Below are 18,834 nucleotides of genomic sequence, written 5' to 3'. Positions count from 1 at the left end.
CTCATTATGAGGCCCAATTATGAGGGTTTGGTTATTCTCTGGAGAGAATCGTCAATCGTTTATCCAATCCCAAAGGTTGACACTTGACAGAATTTAAAGCCCATTGGGTCTGAATTAGCGTCGGAATTGGACCCGAAATAATTCTATCAATTAAAGATTAAAACAGAACTACACGCGTGTAGGAATTTAAAATACAAAACCACTCGCATCACAGGCGCGTTTCGGCGCGTGAGACTATAATCCGTGGACTATAACCCTCCTTTTCGGGGATTTTTGCATAAATTTAAAATTGAAAAGACTTGCAGCGCGTGGGACGAGATTTCATTTGTTGTATAACTTATTGTTCACGACTAGTTTTTTTTTTTTTTTTTTTGCCTAAAGGTCTTTCTATTGACTTTTTATCATAAAATGGAACATTACAAAATAGGTCAAGCCCAACTAGATGATTACAAAATTTTAAAACTGAAACTAAAAAGGCCCAACCCCAATAAAGGGATACCAAACCCAACTTGAAGAGAGGCATGAAAGCTAAAAGGATTAGACCAAAAGCCCAAACCACTATAGTTTATTTACATGAGAATATAACAAGACGAAAAGAACTATTACCGTGTGTTATCTTCTGCTCAGATTATGGTCCGAAATTATTGTTATCGATTCTTGATTCAGATTAAAAATGAGGTAAAACTGTAAAGAATTTCTGAATTGTGATTTTGAGGTTTGCACTTTAATAGAAAACGAAGCTAGTACTCATCTCCTTTTTTTTTTGCTGAAATATGAAAGTTTTTGAGCTATAGGCTACAAAATAACCAAGTTTTTTCTTTCTAACGCATATGACATTACTACTTCACAAATGGAAAAACAATGTTGAAATTTCTGCAAACATGAATGACCACATAAACTGATCTCTGCTCAATTCATTAGAAGGGATCTCAAAAACCGTAAAATTTCAGAAAGTTGTATTTCATATCTAGTTATTTACTACGACAGACAAAAAAAGAATCAAAATTGGGAACTAACGGTTGCATAGCACTCAAACGAGTTTCAGAGGTATTCCGCCAGACTTTCACCGCTCATCTCTTCCATTTGTTTGATAATATCTTGAGCCAAAGATTTAACAGATAGCTCGACGTCTTCTAGTAGCTCAGCCAAGAATGGAATGGTTTCAGCAAGCAACACAAGATACTCTTCTTTCAGATTATCCAGCATCTGTTTCACACTTCTCAAACTCAACATCCTTGACCGTACACTCTCACTCCTCGTTTGCATTAGCACCTGACCAATATGATTTTATGTCAGTTAAAAAAATTGAAGTCTATCAAAGATAGCTGAGACTCGCTTTCTTGAGATTATGTTGTTACCTCGTGGTTCAGCGGTTTCCAGAGGAGGTCAGAGCCTGAGGCTACTGCCATTTGACCGATGCATGAAACCAATAAATCATCAACCTCATCCACAGATGGTACATGTGGGTGCTCCTTTAAAGAAGATGGAGGTTCAACAACAAGCTGTGATACAATAGGCTTAAGTAGCACCTGTGGAAAGAAGATAATTTGAATCGAGGTCAATACTCCAAGAGGAAGGGAGAGATGTTAGATTCAAGCAGAAGTAAAGTTTATAGATAATAATGACCTGGAAGTTATTTGTATCCAGAAACTTCAAGCTGCCGGTATCATGCAGAAAACAATTCTTCAAGCAAGAAAGAACTAATGCCCTAAGATGCCAGCTTTTTGGTTGTATAGAGTCAGAAGTTTGCTGAATTTTGGCTTTCTTTTTCTTCCTAGTTGAAACAGAAGCTTCAGCAGTGGTGAGATGTGCTACAATACCATCAAGCACGTATTTGAAATACGGTACAAAGATGGACCTGCAATCCAAAATAAGAGAATTTGAAGTTAATTTTCCAATTATCTAGATGCATCAGGAACGGATACCAGGTATATGAAATATGTTCACTCACCTGTGACTCTCACAGAGTCGATCCACCAGACCATAGAAAGATATAGCTCGGTCGATGCTCTTGTTTTCACTCCCTGATCCGTCAACAACATCTGACTCTGCCCAATCAATACTCCTAATAAAGAGAGGTCTGAACTCGGACTCCGTTAGCTTCTTTGTGAGAGCAACCATTGCGCTAGTTACACTTCTCTCAGCATCATCAATGTTCTGAATTGCTGCTGGATTTAGACGTCGAATATCAAGGGCAACTAAGCACTGATCAAAAATCTTCCCATGGCTGCTAACGATAGATGATCTATCCATTTTCACAACCAGATCTTCTAACATATTAAAAGCAATCACCAAGCTTGCATTCCCAGAACTAACAGCCTCATTGTATATTCGTAGAAGTGGTTGCAGAGTGAGACGAACCTGGAAGAAAGGTTACTATTAAGAGCACTACCTACAAGCAAAGAAGTACTAGATTCATATATGTATGTGAAGAACTTACAGGTATTTTATCAGTAAGGAGCCTCCTAATGGCATTGGCTTTGGACTTGAGATTCTTGTCGAAGTCAGATACATATTCAGGATGTAGCACCATGATTTTCATAATATCTCCAAGATGAGGATTTAGGAAACCTCCAAGTTTATCAATCACTGCTTCCAAAGTGACTAGAACAGACAGCATAAGCAACTGTTCTTCAGCTGTTGCGTTTCGACCACTCTGGGATGCAAATGATACTTCAAGCGACTGTTTTACCAAATTCTTCATTATGCATGGAAGTTCAATGAGCGCCTTTGGTCCAAGAACATTGATCAGTGCACCAGTTGTTCGAAGACAGCTGGACGAGACTCCCAAATTCTTTGAACTGATGCATTCTGCAACAGCTGCAAGGCATTTCCTGAAGATTGGATGACCAGATGGAAACCTGCCAGCCAAAACTTCCAGTGTAGAAATGGCAGCTCGTTTTACTGGAACACCTGACTCATCATCTGTCGCATTAATCAGATGGACAATCTCCTCACACATCTTCCCGAAAGAATCAACAGCAACCTCATCCAAGTTCAACCAAGAATTTCTTCCTTTTTGATTGGAAATCTTTCTCTTGTGTTTCATTTTAGAAGATGAGGTGTCCTTAGCTCTCTCACTTATAAGTCCAAGTACCTGAATTCATAAATAGCAACATTTGCATCAAAGAATGTCATTAAGCCAACAAGCAAAATCTCGATAAAGAATAAGGTAACTTCAAAGGATCTGTACATTCCCAAGGAAATTCACATGGAAATGCTACTTCCATGCAAACAAAAGGAAGAATATTTTCGTAGAAATATGTTCACTCATTATAGCCACAAAATTACTACGAAAACTTCTGTTACTAAATGGTAATAACATATACCTTTTTCGTCCCATTATAATCTGTCTGCTGCTGAAGCAAGCTAGTAACAACCCTGAAATATATAGACAGATCCATGGCTCCCGTAACAGTCATTAAGACATCATGTATACGCATTCTGATTTCATTTCTAACTGAAGAAGTCACATCTTTCTCCTTTTTCGCATCAATAGCTTGCAGGAGACATATACAACACTTCATAAGCTCTTGTAGTTCTTGCTAAAAAAATTAACAAAAGGTTACTTACTAAAAATAGACATTTAAGAAAGCACACAAACAGAGAACAAGGTAACAAAAGATTCCAAAAAATAACATGCATAGGAATATACACAGAGGTTTAGTAACAACAATCTGTATGAAATATAAAAGCTGGAAAAGGCTTTTTTACCTGGATGCCAACAGAAACATTATTTCTTGGTTCCAGTGAGACTGCAAATGCAAATTCCGGGTCTTGCAATTTCTGGAATACAAATTCTAATACAAGCCGCATCTGTAAGAAACATTGTTTACTGTCTTTGCTGATAGTTTGAAGAAGTATGACCAAGGATGAGAGCCACGTCGAAGAAGAATATTGTTCACATATTTCCATGGCAAAAGAATACTCCCATTCTTTTTTAACAATGGAAGCAAAACTTTCAGAAACGTTGGCATTACCAAGCCAAGCTGAGTCTTTTCTTGAAATCAAAGACTTAAATAAGAGGACAAGCAAAGCAGGCAAGCCATTTCGTTCACCGATAACTCTGCAGAAATGAAGGATCATCTTTCAGCATTTTCAGATTAAAACACACAAAATCCCGTTTAAATTTTTTTACTATCTACACATTACCCCAGCAAGTAAGCTACAATTGAACGCCTTCTATGCTCAACAATATCAGGTAAGACTTTCACAAAAATCTGAAAAATCAAATTGAAAATAAGAAAATATTAATTGACAATTGATTTTACATTTAAAGTACAATATTTAGGGAAAAATTACCTGTAACAACTGCTCCTCACTCTTAGTCTTAGACAGCCAAAATGGAATGACCATTGATATAAACCCCTCAAAGATAGACTTCGAGTGACTATCAATCTACATATCAAAAATAACGAACCAGTAGTTAGGGAAGATACAGTAACGACCAAAAATATCGAGGAATGCCAAGAAAGATCCAGAGATCTGAAGAGTTTAAAGGAAAAAAAGAAATTTACACAAGACTACGAAGATATAGACTACAAACCTGTGTCACAGTTGATTCACCAACAAGTGTAAGTATGCTGATAATATGGTCCAAAACCTTATCAGGGACAAATTTAACAATTGCAGTGAACAAGGAGAAGATATGGTTCCGTGTGACTCCATCATTTGATGAATGAGCCAACTCAACCAGCATTTTGACATTGATTTCATTTGCTACTTCAGCCTGCCATCAGAAGAGAATTAAGAGAGGAAAACAGGCAACAATATCATTAATCAACTGCATTAAAATTTTAACTTACCTTCAAAGGATTCATATTCAGAGAATCAAAAATATCTTTCAGGATTAAGAGCAGAGTCTGTTGGATGGAAGAAATAAAGGTAGGAGTTGTTTCACGAACATCCTGTGGAGGCTGGAGTGACGTTTCCTCAATTGAAAAAGCAATTTTCACCCATTCTTTAGACATGGATCTTTGTAGGAGCTTAAACAAGGGCCTTATGAGGGACTCCCTAAGCAAAAGAATAATTATTAAAGATCAGTTGGGTAATAAAAAAGTCTCAGATGACCAAAATTTACAATCGACATGCAAATATAAGCATATTGAATTTCAAGAGACCTGTGAGTTAGATCTTTCTTGAGAAGCAGCATGTCAAGTAATGAGGCAATGAAAGAGAGAGCCTTTTCCCCACTTCGAAATTCCTCGCTATTTATGTCTTCTTCTGGACATGACTTTGAATTTTTCTTCTGTTTCTTCTTCTTGCTCAAAGAACCAATAACAAGAGTATCCTGCTGAGTGATACGATCAAGAGCAAGGACCACCGTTGAAGAAGAAAGCTGCAATAGCATGGGAATAGCAAGTAATTAAAGAAAAATACAACAGGCAGGAATTCTTTGAAGACTAAATTTTCACATTTTTCTATAATTTTTTGAAAACTAGAAAAAAAATAAAAACCACTACATTATCCATCAGAAAGGACTTTGAAAAAAAAAAACGAATCTGGGGAACGAATAGAAAATGAACATACCTTCAGGCGTAAGACAGCTTCTTTGGCACCATTTTGTATACTGCCATTTGAACTTCGAAACATAGACACAAGTTTGTGGAAGAAACGAATCTGATCCGGAAAAGACAATCAAGTTATTATGATGATCCTGATACATATGTAGAGTATCCGGCTGTAGAAGGATATTGCATTTATATTACACTATGTTACTAAGACTGACCTGAACATCAGTCTGCAGTTCATCATAAAATCGATTGCTTAGCTTCTCCAAAATGGTAAGACAAGGAGAAATAACAGCAGGACGTTCTGAAGCCATACAATCCACCTGTAAAAGCAAACATCTGTGACTGGAACAAAAAGGTTTCCATGCAACCAAAGAAAATATCAGAGAATGAACTTTTCTTACATTCAATGCGCTCAGTATATGATCATCAAGAGACTGCCCTTTAAACGATGATGTTCGCATCATGGAGCACTGACACAGGGAGAGAAAAGAAAAAGGGAAATTTTGTTAAACTGTAGTGCAAGGCAGTAGCTAAGTTTTCCTCTAACACGAATGGAAAAAAGTGAGTTTACCTCCAGAAGAAGGCATAATAAATCGACCTCAGTGTCTGATAATGGCTGGGAAGTTTTGTCCAGCTTATAGTAGTATTGACTACGTTTATCAAGAAGTTGAGACAATAACTTAACAATTTCATCACGCATAAGCATGATGCCCAGATCTTTTAGCAAAGATAGGACTCTTAGCTGTAGAAGAAAAAAATAAGACTTTTAATACTTGTTAAAAAAAAGTGTAACAAACCATTAGGATCCTTGACCTTCAAAAGGAAAGGAAATGAACAGAAACAGATAGAAGAGCGGTAGAGGAAACACACCTTCCCATAAGCAGGTAGGTCTTCCGCACACAATAAAATGACCGAAAGAATGTTTTCTTTTGTGGATTGATCAAACCTGAAGTTGAAAAATAAGGAAAAGGTGACATAGTGCATGAGAATATAAAATTCAAGTATTGGGCAAATGGATTGACAGAACTCTTAGTCGGATGCAAGTTTTATCACAGTTTTGAATTACTGTTATCTACGATGTTCTTTTGCACTTTTTATAGTGGTGTCACTAGACACAACTATTTGAGGAAAAATAAAAGTTTCATCTGATTAGTTTTCGTACAAGAAACACAGCTGAGTACCTTTTTTGCAGGCCAACTGGCACTAGAAGGTCATTAGTGGTTGAACTGAGCAACGATGTCAAGTACGATGCGAAAAACTTATTGTCTGACAATATAAGCCTCCTTTGTTGCACGATCATTCCCAAAAGTTCATCAAAAGAACTACCGTAGATTGCAGCACTCCCTAGTTTTGAATTTCAGAATATAAATAAAAAACAAGTTACAAAAAACATGACATCTCATACCAAACTAAGATTACCATTTTTTTTGCTAGATTCGACACGACACCGAAGGTTGAAGAGTGCCTCGATACAATTAATGGCAGCTGCTTTAACGTCCTACAGAGTGAATGTAACGAGATCAAAACGAATACCGAAGAAAAGGAAGATAATGCAAAAAGTTTAACCATAAAAAGAAAGAAAATTTCAAATGTCACCTGATTATCACTTGACATGGGAACCAAAAGTACAGGAAAGCTTGAAAAAACTTGAATCAACCATTCATTATTCCCGCTAGAGCAAAGATACGAAAAACATCTGAGACTTTCAATTTGGACAAGAGGAGGAACATCTGCAAGAAGAAGACTGCAGCATAAGAAAACAGGATACGAAATAAACAGAAACAGTTACCAGATAATAGATTCCACGAGCCTTAACAGCATAAAACAGACGAGAGAATTATCAACTAATAAAAAGTGGGATCAGTAGTTTATAACATCAATTATAAACTAGCAGGAAATATAAATTTCCATGCAAACCTTCTCGTGAGATCAGTCGGGATAGAAACAAAACAGGACAGACTTTGGCTTCTCTCACACGGAAATGAAGGTGTTCCTTGAAGACATGCCGCAACCGAGTTGTTGCAAAAAAGAAAAACAAATCCTCAAGTCCGCTAGATAACCTTTTGTTCAAAACCTAAACAAAGGTGAAGTGACACAAATACAGTTGTGAGCATTGCAATTGGTTGGGTAGAAAAAATTTCAATATAACCAAATATAACGAGATCATGGTTGAGCATCACCCACCGAAGCATCGTGGGCAGGTTCAAGTTTAATGAATGACTCGCCCAACTTCCAAAACAAGCATATCAGAACCTTCGAATTCAGAGCAGTAAAATCAGAGGTATCAAGGAGTTGATATAGGAGTTCTTGGCAGTTGCTTTTCGACAGCTGCAAGTAATACACAAATATATCAACTAACAAGATAATATATGTATCAACCATCAGATGAAAATATTACATCAGCTGGTAGAATTCTATACCTCTTTCAGAGAAACATCAACCTCGACCTCAAGTTCTTCCCACTCAGTCTTCAAAACAGGAAAGCAAAGTTCGAAAAGATCCAAAAGTTGACTAGGGTCTAAATCAAAGGAAAACACAGCCATCAGCATCATATCGTGGTTAAAATCATGTAAGACCAAGTTTTCTACGGTGCTTAGAAATGAAAAAAAAGACTTTAACATCAGCATGTATGTTAACGCAGTACTATGGACAGAAGCTTACCAGATGAAGAATTCATCTTCTGCAGGGAATGCATCAAAATCATATAAAACAGTGTCTTTGACAAGGTGGAATCTCGGCAACTGACAGTAAGCCACTGAATATAATCAGCAGGGTGCATCATAAATGCTTCCACCAGCTTGTTAATGACATCTATGTTCAATGCGGACACACTTTCACGGATCAGTAGTCCCTTCTGATATGAAATAACCATTTATAAAATCTCAGAAACAACGAATAATAGTATACCAAGTATGTGAAGACAAGAAATAGGTTAAAATATTGAAATAGCAATGCGGACTTGGAAGTTTTTTTTACGAAAACAGTATAGTAATGACAAACCTGCAACTTGTTACGATCCTGTTCTGAACATTTGATATTGCTGCATGTTTCCAAAACTTCAGAGAGCTTATAGTTGCACGCTCTCTCAATAAGCTCAATCCTACGCTCATCAGGATCCAAGGAGAGTGCTTCTCCCAAATCGTTAATAATATCCATGCTAATTGAGGATAAGTTTGTAGACATGATATCGGGGAGCTTTTTCTGCAACAATTTTTCTTTTTCAGATGACATGATAATAATATTCAACAACCATTAAAAGATTTGTGATTGCGACTTGGAGTATTGAAGGATAGTAAAATCGTAAACTCATATTTACCATTCCATCATCAGCAGCAAGATTCTTGAAAAGTGGCCAGTTAACATCCTTTCCCAACTTTAGCACAAGTAGATTTAAATTCCACGTCTATTAAAAGACATGATTACAGCAATTAGTAGAAGTAACAAGACTTTCGCCATAGCTGTAGAAAATGAAGAGAACAAGAAAGAACCTTCGGCTGAATTAAGAGAAATGGGAACATTGCAGAGGTAACTTTCTCAGTAGAGTCTGTTTGATTACCGAAGCTTGAGACAGCAATTTTAAGAGACAAAGCAACAACATCAACTGCCAGTTGAACATTATGTGATACTCCTGCAACAAGAATGGATAGTGCGAGGTAAACTAACTGAACATATGAAAATTCCACACTTGAAACAAGTTAAGAAAAGAACAGAGCATCTTTATTCACCTGATACGAGAATGCCAACACATCGTTTCACCACATGAAGCAAAGCATCCAGAAGACCAGAAGAGGTTATTATATTGGGCAACTTATCGAAAGAGAGGGCAGCCTGAACAACAGCCAGATCATCATCCCAAAGCTGACGCAGTATAGCATCCTGAATTGTGACAAGGTTCTGGATGGAGAGGGTAAAAAAGATATTGAAGAACAGTAAGATGACATGAAGTCAAAGTAAAGAAACAAAAAATACTTGGAATGAGTACCCCACACATACCTCTGCTTTAGAGCTATCATCCTTGAGAACACCATTTAGACTAGAAAGCGCGGCACAACGTACAGCAGCCTATTATTTATAAGAAGCCCTCAGTCTTGCGCAAAAAGTAAATAAAAAATTTTATTCACATAACTAAGATTAGAGGTTATAGTACCCTGGGATGGTGGAGCCGGAACCACAATTTTGAATCCACAAACGGGTGAGACATGTCTGAATTCCCATCCAGCATACAAGACAACATCTCTAGCTTTAAATCCTCTTTCTTCGACTGAACTTCAGTAGCCTGCAACAAGAAGTCGATGACTCAGAAGACCATATAACAAACACAAAGGAAAATAACTAAATGAGAGTTGGAGCACAGACCTCTAAAAATTTAGGAACTGCGGCACGTAGTTCAGCAGGATACTTCTTGCTTACAACAACCAGAAATTTCTTGGCCCAGCTTCCTACAACTAAATTGCAACAATATTGGTTATATAAAGAGGAATCTGAAAAAGAATCTTCAAAAATGAACACCCAAAACTCAATGACATAAGTAGTTGACATATCACTAACCAGATGTAGAAGATCTAAAATCACTGTTCTTCTGGTATTGTGTCATACATAAAGAGAAAACCTTGGAGATCAAATGATCAACCAAATTGCTTACGGGAACAGTCTCAATTATTGAAGCTAAAACTTCGCAGCATTTATCATCAGACGAACTGCAACAAGATGACAGTAAATCACACATGAATACTAACAAAATAAATCCATCCGCTTGAAAATGACAAAACAGTGTTTGATATACACCTGTAAAAAAGTAAAGAATCCAGTAGCACTGCCAGGAATCTTTTGATGTTGAACTCTTTGGACAAGCCTAAAAGAACACCAGAAATATCTCTGCACAAAATTGAAGCCATCGTTGAAAAAATACTAGTAATAGTTACAATTAAAAAAAGCTTCAGAAGGAAGACTGTTCATATTCAGATACCTTATTTCGTTAAAAAGATCCAATGCTTTCCTTGGGATCAAGTCCACAGATTGCAGCTGTAGTTGATTCAGAAAATTAATTGTTTAAAACAATCAACACCAACCACTTGTGAGCAGAATCCTCAGTGAGGAATAGAAAATATGTCCACCTCATACTTAGAAGTTTATACATTCGTGATATCGAAAATTAAAATGTAAGAAGTTCATGATGACAGAAAGTTATTGCACCTGAACAAAATTGATCAAGGCCATAAGTGACAATCGAAGCGAATGCGGGTCAGAAGATTCCTTGGCATGTTCACGACCAATGTCGATGATGGACCTCATCAAGCGCTTGATAAGATTAGTATTTAGCACAGCTCTGTTTGCCAACATGCCAACAACCATTAACGCTCCAGCCTAGAACCATATAAAGTTTGTCATAAAAGGCACATCAACTGAATAACAAAATCAATTAGAGAAAAATATTTGGTAAGAAAACCACTAAAAAACCTGTTGATCTAAACATCCTTTCACACCAGATTGAAGACCAGAGTCCACAAATGGCAAAATCGTCTTTACAATATCTCCATCAACAGTTGGAACTGAACCGAGCACCCCAACAACAACTGCGGTGGAGAAGCTAACCACAGGTTTTGAAGGCTGATACTTCTTAGTACGAGATGCCTACAATGTAACCAAGATTTCAGATGTTCAGTTTGATGTAGCCATTCAAAAACCAGTTTATAGGGAAAAAAAATATTAACAGCTACTTACATAGTCACACAAGGCCTCCAAAACTTGTTTATCACGTATACATTGCTGAACGATAACCGATCTAGGAGGTGGAGCACCTGAATTTTTAACACCATCCAGAAATTTCCACTTGGAATTTCTGTAAAGCAAATGAGAACCAGGGTTTACTAATCGATATGATAAATTGTGAGACTTCACTTCGAAATCGAAAGTGAAAGATATATACTCACCCAGTAGAAAGCAGTTGAACAATGCGGACAAAGGCATGTGTGTCATGGTATGGCAAGGCGCATAGAACCACATCTTCCAAGTTGTATATATGAATCCTGAAATATAGAGCAATTAGGACAATTCGATGAACGAACAAAGGCAAATATACATAACCAATAGTGATAAGGAAACACATACTTGTATCGTCGTATGAGATACTCAAGGGTCTCCAAGGAAGCACGAAATTGAAGATAACCAGAGAGTAAACGTAGATACGAACTGATTGATGAATCAATCCGAGCATTTTCTTCTTTACCCAGCAATTCCCTATCAATTTCTTTACTTTTATGACTAAACAAGTCGTTCATGTAATTTTTAAACCTCTCATCTTTGTTTCCAAGTACTTCTAGACCTGAATTAACAAAAATAATTAACGATGAGAATTTAATTTATCATTGAGCTTGTTCATTAGAATTGCATAATAGGAGAAGAGAACATACCTTTGAGCCCGAGCTCGTAAATTGATTCGATATCGAAATCAGCTGCTTCTTTAGGACTGAAGAGAATCGAAGGGCGTGTGAAAGGTCTCTTGGAAGGCTCTGTATCGGCTTGTAACACTGACTTGAGAGCCTGTAACTGTGACACTATTGAAGAACTCATACTCGCTATTGGGATAAGATTATTCTTCAGAGGAAATTCGAAGAATAAGTTTGAGGTAGAGAGAGATAGAGAGATAGAGAGCGGCGTTGAGGGAGAAGAAGAGAAAGAAGAAGAAGAAGCGGGTTTAGGGTTTAACGATCCTTTTATTTTTAATCTGGAAGATATAGTAATATAAAGAAACAAGGAAACCCCTGAGTTATAATGGAATTGCGTTTTAAACCATGACCTATTTTTTTGTTTTTCGAATTTAAACCCCAATAGTTTTACAACTTGATAATAAAGCCCATCTCTAATCTGCCGCTACTATTACAAAACTGTGCGTTTTAATTCCTCAATCGAGAAAGTCTTGAAACAAGTGTAAGAAAGTCAAGATACAATCACTGTTCACATCACATTTGCCAAGATTAACAAACCCATCTATCCAAGAATTTCAGTAAAATGGAAGTGAGAACAGAGAACAAAAAAGAAACTTAACACCTGACCTCTTTCATTAGAAGTTAAATATTATATTATACGCAGACAATTAACGACATCATCAACTTCAAACATATGTTCATAAACAAAAAATGTACTATAAACAAGTCATTTTCCTTATCCTCTTCATTAATAGTTGTAACCGTTAGCCAACTTCTTCTCATCCTTATACACGACTCCATTTTCCGTTTCTCCACACTTGGCAAGGCCTAAGGTCATTGTAAGCAAACTCCAAACTCTCATCAGTCGTTTGGAAGTAGACACCATATCTCGTTTTGTTGTTGTTTATCTTATATACTCGACCAGACCACCATCCTTCATTGTACCAAGCATCCACAAGTTCATACAATTCATATCGATACCCCTTTGGAATCAGTGGAGGAGGAGGAGGTCTTATATCTGAACCTCTTGCTTCTTCCTTCAACAACTCTCTTTCATCGTCTGTTTTTAGTGTTTGATACTCCACTGTGTATCTGTTTTCGCCCAAGTAACTTACGATCTTTGCAGAGAACCATGAGGCTTCGTAACCTGGTTCGTCGCTTCTAACTTCCACCTCCATTCCATTGTTAAACACCTTCTCTGCTCTCTCACAAGATTTCAGCTTCTTCAATGGAGGTTTGTAACATTCTTCCGGCACATCAGTCAATACCTTGGAAGGAATGACCCATTGTCCATTGATCCAATCTTTGTGGGGCCTTAAGTTGAAATTTAAGATTGTCGTTTCTTCACCAGTTGAGATGATAAAAACTGAATACTTATTAGAACCTCCTCCTAGGACTTTGGAAACCCTACTGGTCCACCACCGTTTGTTGAACCAAGCATCAACTATAACCCCTGGTTCATAGCACACAACAGGCGAGAGTTCTGAAGGAGGAACTGGTCTTATGTCCTTGGCTTCTACCACATCTCTCAGAGGGATCGACTCACCATCATCTCTACTAAATTTCAAGTGTTCAACAATGTACTTATCATCACCTAATAAACAAAGTATACGAGCACAATACCAAGAACCCTTGTAAGCTTTTTCTTCACTTCTGACTTCGACAAGAGCTCCCTTCTCATATTGATCTCTTCTCTTGATTTTTATCTTCAGTTTAATTCTTTGGGCTGTCGATTCCGAGAAATTGCTCTGTAAATCAAAAAAGCAGTGTGAGTTTATTATGCCAAATTCCAACAAATCTTCAAATTCAAATTGCTTGACATACAGTATATATAGTATAATTAAGTCTTTTTTCTAAATTTACAATTTTTTTTTTTTTTTTTTTTTTTTTTTTTTTTTGGTTTTACTAAATTTACAATTAATTCGTCAAATCTTTCAATGTATCTTAATCCCTAAAACATTAAATTCACTATTTTTCTACAAACCCTAGATTCAATTCAAACGCAGAGAAATGTTTTACCTGTTGGAGAAGAGAAGGAACCCACCCACCATCTAGCCATTCACGATGAAGCCTCAAATTGAACTGATCAACCTCTATTTCTGGACGATTTTCCCCTTTAAACTCCACAATGTACCTTGAATCTTCAAGTACGGTCGTAACATTGCCTCTAACCCAGCAACCTTCGCTATCTCTGAAGACATCGACCTCATCGTCAGCTTTGAACCGTCTGTTGAGTTCACGCGGTGGAGATGGACGGAGGCGCGTGGGAGTGACGTACTCCTTCATACGTACGGAAACGGAACCTCCAACAGTTAGGGATTCATGCTCCACCCAAACGAGTTTCTTTCTCACCGAAGGCGCGCTAACAACACTCGCCGGAAAATATGCCGTCGCGCCAGAAACTAGTCGTTCCACCTCAACGCGGTCACCGCCGCGCCAAAATCGATCGCTCGTCATCAGTAAACAATTTGTGCAACCCAACGAGAAAATAGGGATAGGAGTAAGACTGAAGATGATGAAATTTCCAGAGACCTTGATTCAACAGAAGAAAATCAGAGAAGAGTGAGAGCTATTATATATAGAGAAAGAGACAGTGGCGACACAAGCATGCTTATATTATGAGTCGGTCAAGATAGGTCAATGCCGAAAAAAGGAAAACACCAAAACAGCACCTCGTTTCTAATTTATGTAATACAACGTCCTGTTGTTTTTCTTTATCCTTCAGATCACAACGCGAGGTGTTTTTTGTGTTTTGTTCACGTGTCAAAATAAGAGCCGTTGATCTGGGACTACCGTGGATCTCAAGTCTAGTAAATCACTCATGGACATTAAAATGGGCCTAGCCTACCTCATCCTAAAATTTTGCTCCAGAGAAGTCGTGTAGTTTTTCCACCTTTCCTTTTTATACAAATAGCTGAATGCTTGCCGTTTCCAAGTTCCAACCAGGGTAAGGTATCAAGCTGAACAAAAACCGGACATTGGGTCGGTTAAACTTACTATTAATTGGTCCAACCAAATGTCGTTGGTTAAAGTCCCGAGGCGTATGTAAAAAACAAAGCACCTCATCCGAACATCATGCCGTTTTGCCTTTATTTAAACATTAACAACAAAACGGTGAATCGTCTCTAATGGCGCCAAAGGCCCAAAGGTTTGGCAAATCATACAGGGAAATGAGTTTGTACACTCGGATTTCTTCTACCTCTTTCTCTAGTCAAAGGGTGAGGCTAAAGCAGGATGTAGAACAAGCCCAGCATCATCGGTGTGCTTGATCTTAACTTTTCTTATCCTCTTTTTCATGATAAGCGGCCATATGAGAAGGGTTCGAGCCACGCGACTCAACGGGTCTTGAAGACCATCCATTTGGTAGTGACCAAACCGCCAGTCGCGGTCAACAAACGGTCTCCATTGAGGCTTGTCGAGACCATCTTTTAAACAAACAAAACAAAGCCTTGGAAGTAAGATTATATAAAGTAAAAGTTGGAAAAACAAAAAAAAAATACGCAAGGTTGGAAGTTGTAAACCAACCTGCGTACATAAGATTATGATTATCAACGCCTCGGTAGAATGGCCGTAGTTTTCCTGCTTTGGCAGCTTTTTGGAGTTCGTTCCATGCAAGAGACCGATCTTTCCGAGTGACTTTTCCACTTTTAACTATCTGGAAAGAGCAAGGAAAACACAAAAGCCATATGAGACGAACAGCGATCTGGTGATCTCAACTCTCAAGCGTAGTAAAAACCACAAGGGGTTATAATAAACCTTGGAAAAGAGATGGTATGATTGCCGAAGAGTTCGGGCAAGATCATGGGATCGGTCAACCGCAACAAGTCCAAATTTTGGACCATATCCATCAGCCCATTCCCAATTGTCCGAAATAGTCCAGAATATGTAACCGAGCACAGGAACACCCTGTTGTGAAAGCCACAAACACAAGTGAGAGATATGCCAATACGTAGGGTTGTTATGGCGACCCAAAGCCAGCCCAGCCCTGCAACGGATGACCTTTTTGAGTCTAAGCCCGTCACATGCTGGATGAGCCAGGTACCCGCCATTTTGCCTTAATGGGTCCAGGATGGCCCGTGGACTAAAATCATGGCTGGATTTTGAGGTCTAGATGAGGTTTTAACAGACCAGGCTCATCACAACAATGCTACCAAATTTCAATAGTTAAGCTGGAAATAACGTTTTGCATGATTCAGAGAGTTTCAGGGACAAAGACCTTTAGCATTGCAGCATATAAGGCAAGGAGATGCTCGATCAGGTAAGGTCGTCGAATCACATCTGTTTCATCAGACACGCCATTTTCTGTGACGATAAAAGGAACTTTCAGGTGTTTGTATCTCTCGTGGAACATCAACAACACGCGGTAGAGACCATCAGGATATACCCCTCTTCCCGATTCACTGTATTCATCAGTCTCTACAAGCTTTAGTCCAGCACCACACACTGCTTCCTGATTTCTCGAGTCAGATTCCAACATACTTATTCGAGAGAAAGCAATATTATTAATCAAAATTTGAGACCTAATAGCAATTTTTACTTGTAGCTCTCTTACCTGTCCGTAGTAGTTGATGCCTATGAAATCCAACTTCTCACAAATGCTATCGATATATGGAAATATAGTGAGGGAATTACTAATGGTAACAGCCCCGATATCAAAGAGCCCATATGGTCGCATAAAGGAGACGTGGTGCGCAACCCCTACCAAAGGTTTTTTCAAAGAACTGCAAAATAAGAGTTGGAAACTATTAAGATGTGCTAGTGAGAGAAATTCATAGGATTTTTTTTTAAGAAAAAGGAGAAAAACTAACATTTTCCCATGGATGTAGTCATAGGCCTTTGAGTGAGCAACAGCCATCCAGTGTAAGGCTCGATGGAATACACCCATTGGTAGAGTAGATGTAGCTATCTCCAGAAAATCAGGGTTGTTACCGGGCCAAGATCCACACATGTAGGTAAGCATGGTGAAGATATGGGGTTCATTAAATGTTACCCAAGAGTCTACCAAATCATACATGGAATCCACAACAATCCTGGCATGTTATAGAAAGATGATTAAGACCTACAGAATGTCCATAAATAGCTCATTTGATGAGACAGTCACCTGGTAAAGTCCATAAAGTAGTCGACTGTCTTCTCCATTTTCCAGCCACCATAGTCAGCTGCCCATGGTGGCAATGAATGATGAAACAGCGTTAGCATCACCTTCATTCCATTTGAACGAACTTTTTTAAGTATCCATTTATAGTGTTCGACAGCCTCATAGTTAACCTACAAAGCATAACAATAGAAATACAAAGTTTTAGCAAAAAATGGCAAAACAAAAGAAAATGCATTGACACATATAGTATATGTAAAACATAACGTGTCATAATATTTTCTTGACTCACTGCTTCCTTAATTCCTTTGGTGGGCTCAACTGGCATGATCCTAGACCAATCGACTCCCATCCTAAAGACAGTAACGCCAGTATCTTTGGCTAGCTTCACTTCTTTGTCAGGATCTGACCAAAATTTAAGCCTGTCCTCCCTGAAACAAATTGAACTTTGAGCTGTCGACACTAATGTTTACTATACATGCATCAACAATCTTGGTGAAACTGATGTTAGAAATCTCACGCGTGAGGAGCGTTATGCCACGCGGCAACATTTTTAGAGGGTGGCTTATCAGCTGCATTCTTATCTTCTTTGCCATGAGTGTTCTTGGCCAAGCCTTTGGTTATAGCTCCCACAGCAAGCTTAACCTTCTTCCTCCTAGCTTTCTTATCAGCAGCCTCTGCTTCTTCTGCTGAACATGGTGTTTCTTTAGCAAACTGGAGCCAAGCATCATCTAAATCATCCTCCGCATGAGCAGGTGCAGTAGCTAACCCAAAGAAGAATTTTCCTTCCTCGTGTTCTGAAACAAACATGTTAAAATCAATTCCTTCACAAATAATTTAAATTCTACATTAACTGAATCAAACGCAGAGGATATTGTTTTAGATTGGTCTGAGTCCAAAATAATGCAGAAAAGGGAGAAATCGTTTAACTAAAAGAGTTCCAGAACATCAAGCTCAACAACTTAAACCAGAAGGAAGAACACATTTCACAGTAATACTAATCGGAGTCGGAGAAGATGAGAGAGCTTCTTACCAATGGAATTGAAATCAGCGAGAACTTCTTTAGATTCGTCGATTGGAGAGCGAAACTTCGCGAGATTCTGGCGACGGAAACGAGAGTAGGAAACTACGTTGGCTCCAACGGTGACAGTGGCCAAAAGTCCGGCGACCTTAATTAACAATGCGAATAATTCCATAATCGCCGATGATGAAATAATCACCGGATCTTTCTAGTTTTTACCGACACTGAGAAAAGATAAAACAAAACGGGTTTATGAAAAAAAGAGCCCATTAAAGGCCCATTGAAACGGCGTGATAAGAAGTGGTTGGTGGTGATCACTTTGCTCGCAACCTTATCGTGTCCCGTGTGTGGATGGCTCAGCTCCAAAGTCCGTGTACGTCTCTCTATGTGTCCCTAATACGACATCGTATGTTGTCGGTCTTTTGACATTATAGGAGCTTCTCTATTTAGCAAGTACACTAATAGTAATTTATTGAAAGTTAATATCCAATTTGATTAATGTTTGATTTCAAGTAACTTGACATGTGATATGTAATTTGTGGTTGATTGTTTCTTTCGAGATTTTTATTTTTACATTTACTGTAGATTATTTTGAATTTGTGGTTGTAATATATTTATGATTGTTGTCCAAAGATTTTGTCTTATTAATATACTAGTATAGTATGTGTGTATTCTGGTGAGTGGTCCACTTAGATTTTCTTATCTTCTTCCTCAGCCACTTCAAATCTCATGTCTTTTTCTCTCGTCTCACTCTTTTGGCAGTATCACACATTAATAATT

At 38.1% G+C, this 18,834-nt stretch overlaps 3 protein-coding genes across 9 annotated transcripts; all 3 read right to left on the bottom strand.

Annotated features, from left to right (window-relative positions):
• Positions 1 to 766: 766 nt before the first annotated feature.
• On the bottom strand, positions 767 to 12,246 carry AT3G06530 (ARM repeat superfamily protein; the record flags this gene model as incomplete). Of its 5 annotated transcripts, none has more annotated exons than NM_001337662.1 (40): positions 767 to 1,272; positions 1,359 to 1,529; positions 1,627 to 1,858; positions 1,952 to 2,361; positions 2,441 to 3,097; positions 3,330 to 3,545; positions 3,715 to 4,066; positions 4,153 to 4,220; positions 4,303 to 4,398; positions 4,547 to 4,729; positions 4,806 to 5,013; positions 5,121 to 5,338; positions 5,530 to 5,619; positions 5,729 to 5,833; positions 5,915 to 5,983; positions 6,085 to 6,255; positions 6,384 to 6,459; positions 6,695 to 6,857; positions 6,933 to 7,011; positions 7,110 to 7,243; positions 7,431 to 7,587; positions 7,698 to 7,841; positions 7,934 to 8,031; positions 8,175 to 8,367; positions 8,514 to 8,714; positions 8,830 to 8,916; positions 9,002 to 9,141; positions 9,239 to 9,407; positions 9,507 to 9,575; positions 9,661 to 9,789; positions 9,870 to 9,958; positions 10,062 to 10,210; positions 10,299 to 10,388; positions 10,480 to 10,535; positions 10,707 to 10,877; positions 10,971 to 11,144; positions 11,235 to 11,352; positions 11,444 to 11,539; positions 11,622 to 11,835; positions 11,924 to 12,219. In NM_001337662.1, 40 exons carry the CDS (start codon positions 12,081 to 12,083, stop codon positions 1,042 to 1,044), a joined length of 6,633 nt encoding a protein of 2,210 aa, NP_001326372.1. In that variant the 3' UTR covers positions 767 to 1,041. The 5 variants fall into 5 exon arrangements, with proteins under 5 accessions (NP_001326372.1, NP_001326373.1, NP_001189828.1 ...); NM_001337663.1 differs by having other exon boundaries at positions 826 to 1,272; positions 9,870 to 9,952; positions 11,924 to 12,083; NM_001202899.1 differs by having other exon boundaries at positions 888 to 1,272; positions 7,934 to 7,981; positions 8,158 to 8,367; positions 11,924 to 12,246.
• A 330-nt stretch (positions 12,247 to 12,576) lies between these two features.
• Positions 12,577 to 14,830, bottom strand: AT3G06520 (agenet domain-containing protein). Of its 2 annotated transcripts, NM_001337661.1 has the most exons (3): positions 14,787 to 14,830; positions 13,958 to 14,470; positions 12,646 to 13,686 (listed from the first exon to the last, which is right to left on the bottom strand). In NM_001337661.1, the coding sequence occupies exons 2-3, from the start codon at positions 14,393 to 14,395 to the stop codon at positions 12,724 to 12,726; spliced, it is 1,401 nt and encodes a 466-aa protein (NP_001319487.1). In that variant the 5' UTR covers positions 14,396 to 14,470; positions 14,787 to 14,830; the 3' UTR covers positions 12,646 to 12,723. The 2 variants fall into 2 exon arrangements, with proteins under 2 accessions (NP_187304.1, NP_001319487.1); NM_111528.2 differs by lacking the exon at positions 14,787 to 14,830 and having other exon boundaries at positions 12,577 to 13,686; positions 13,958 to 14,515.
• On the bottom strand, positions 14,576 to 18,433 carry SFR2 (Glycosyl hydrolase superfamily protein). 2 transcript variants are annotated; one of them, NM_111527.3, is made up of 10 exons: positions 18,067 to 18,433; positions 17,554 to 17,830; positions 17,326 to 17,464; positions 17,040 to 17,206; positions 16,747 to 16,968; positions 16,491 to 16,659; positions 16,155 to 16,388; positions 15,695 to 15,844; positions 15,464 to 15,593; positions 14,576 to 15,363 (listed from the first exon to the last, which is right to left on the bottom strand). In NM_111527.3, the coding sequence occupies exons 1-10, from the start codon at positions 18,227 to 18,229 to the stop codon at positions 15,146 to 15,148; spliced, it is 1,869 nt and encodes a 622-aa protein (NP_566285.1). In that variant the 5' UTR covers positions 18,230 to 18,433; the 3' UTR covers positions 14,576 to 15,145. The 2 variants fall into 2 exon arrangements, with proteins under 2 accessions (NP_566285.1, NP_001118591.1); NM_001125119.2 differs by having other exon boundaries at positions 14,888 to 15,363; positions 16,155 to 16,659; positions 18,067 to 18,350.
• Positions 18,434 to 18,834: the final 401 nt, after the last annotated feature.

Source organism: Arabidopsis thaliana, chromosome 3 (assembly GCF_000001735.4).
Source record: "Arabidopsis thaliana chromosome 3, partial sequence".
NCBI classification, from domain to species: domain Eukaryota; kingdom Viridiplantae; phylum Streptophyta; class Magnoliopsida; order Brassicales; family Brassicaceae; genus Arabidopsis; species Arabidopsis thaliana.
The sequence above is the reverse complement of the archived record's forward strand: the minus strand, read 5'-3'. Positions and strand labels throughout refer to the sequence as shown.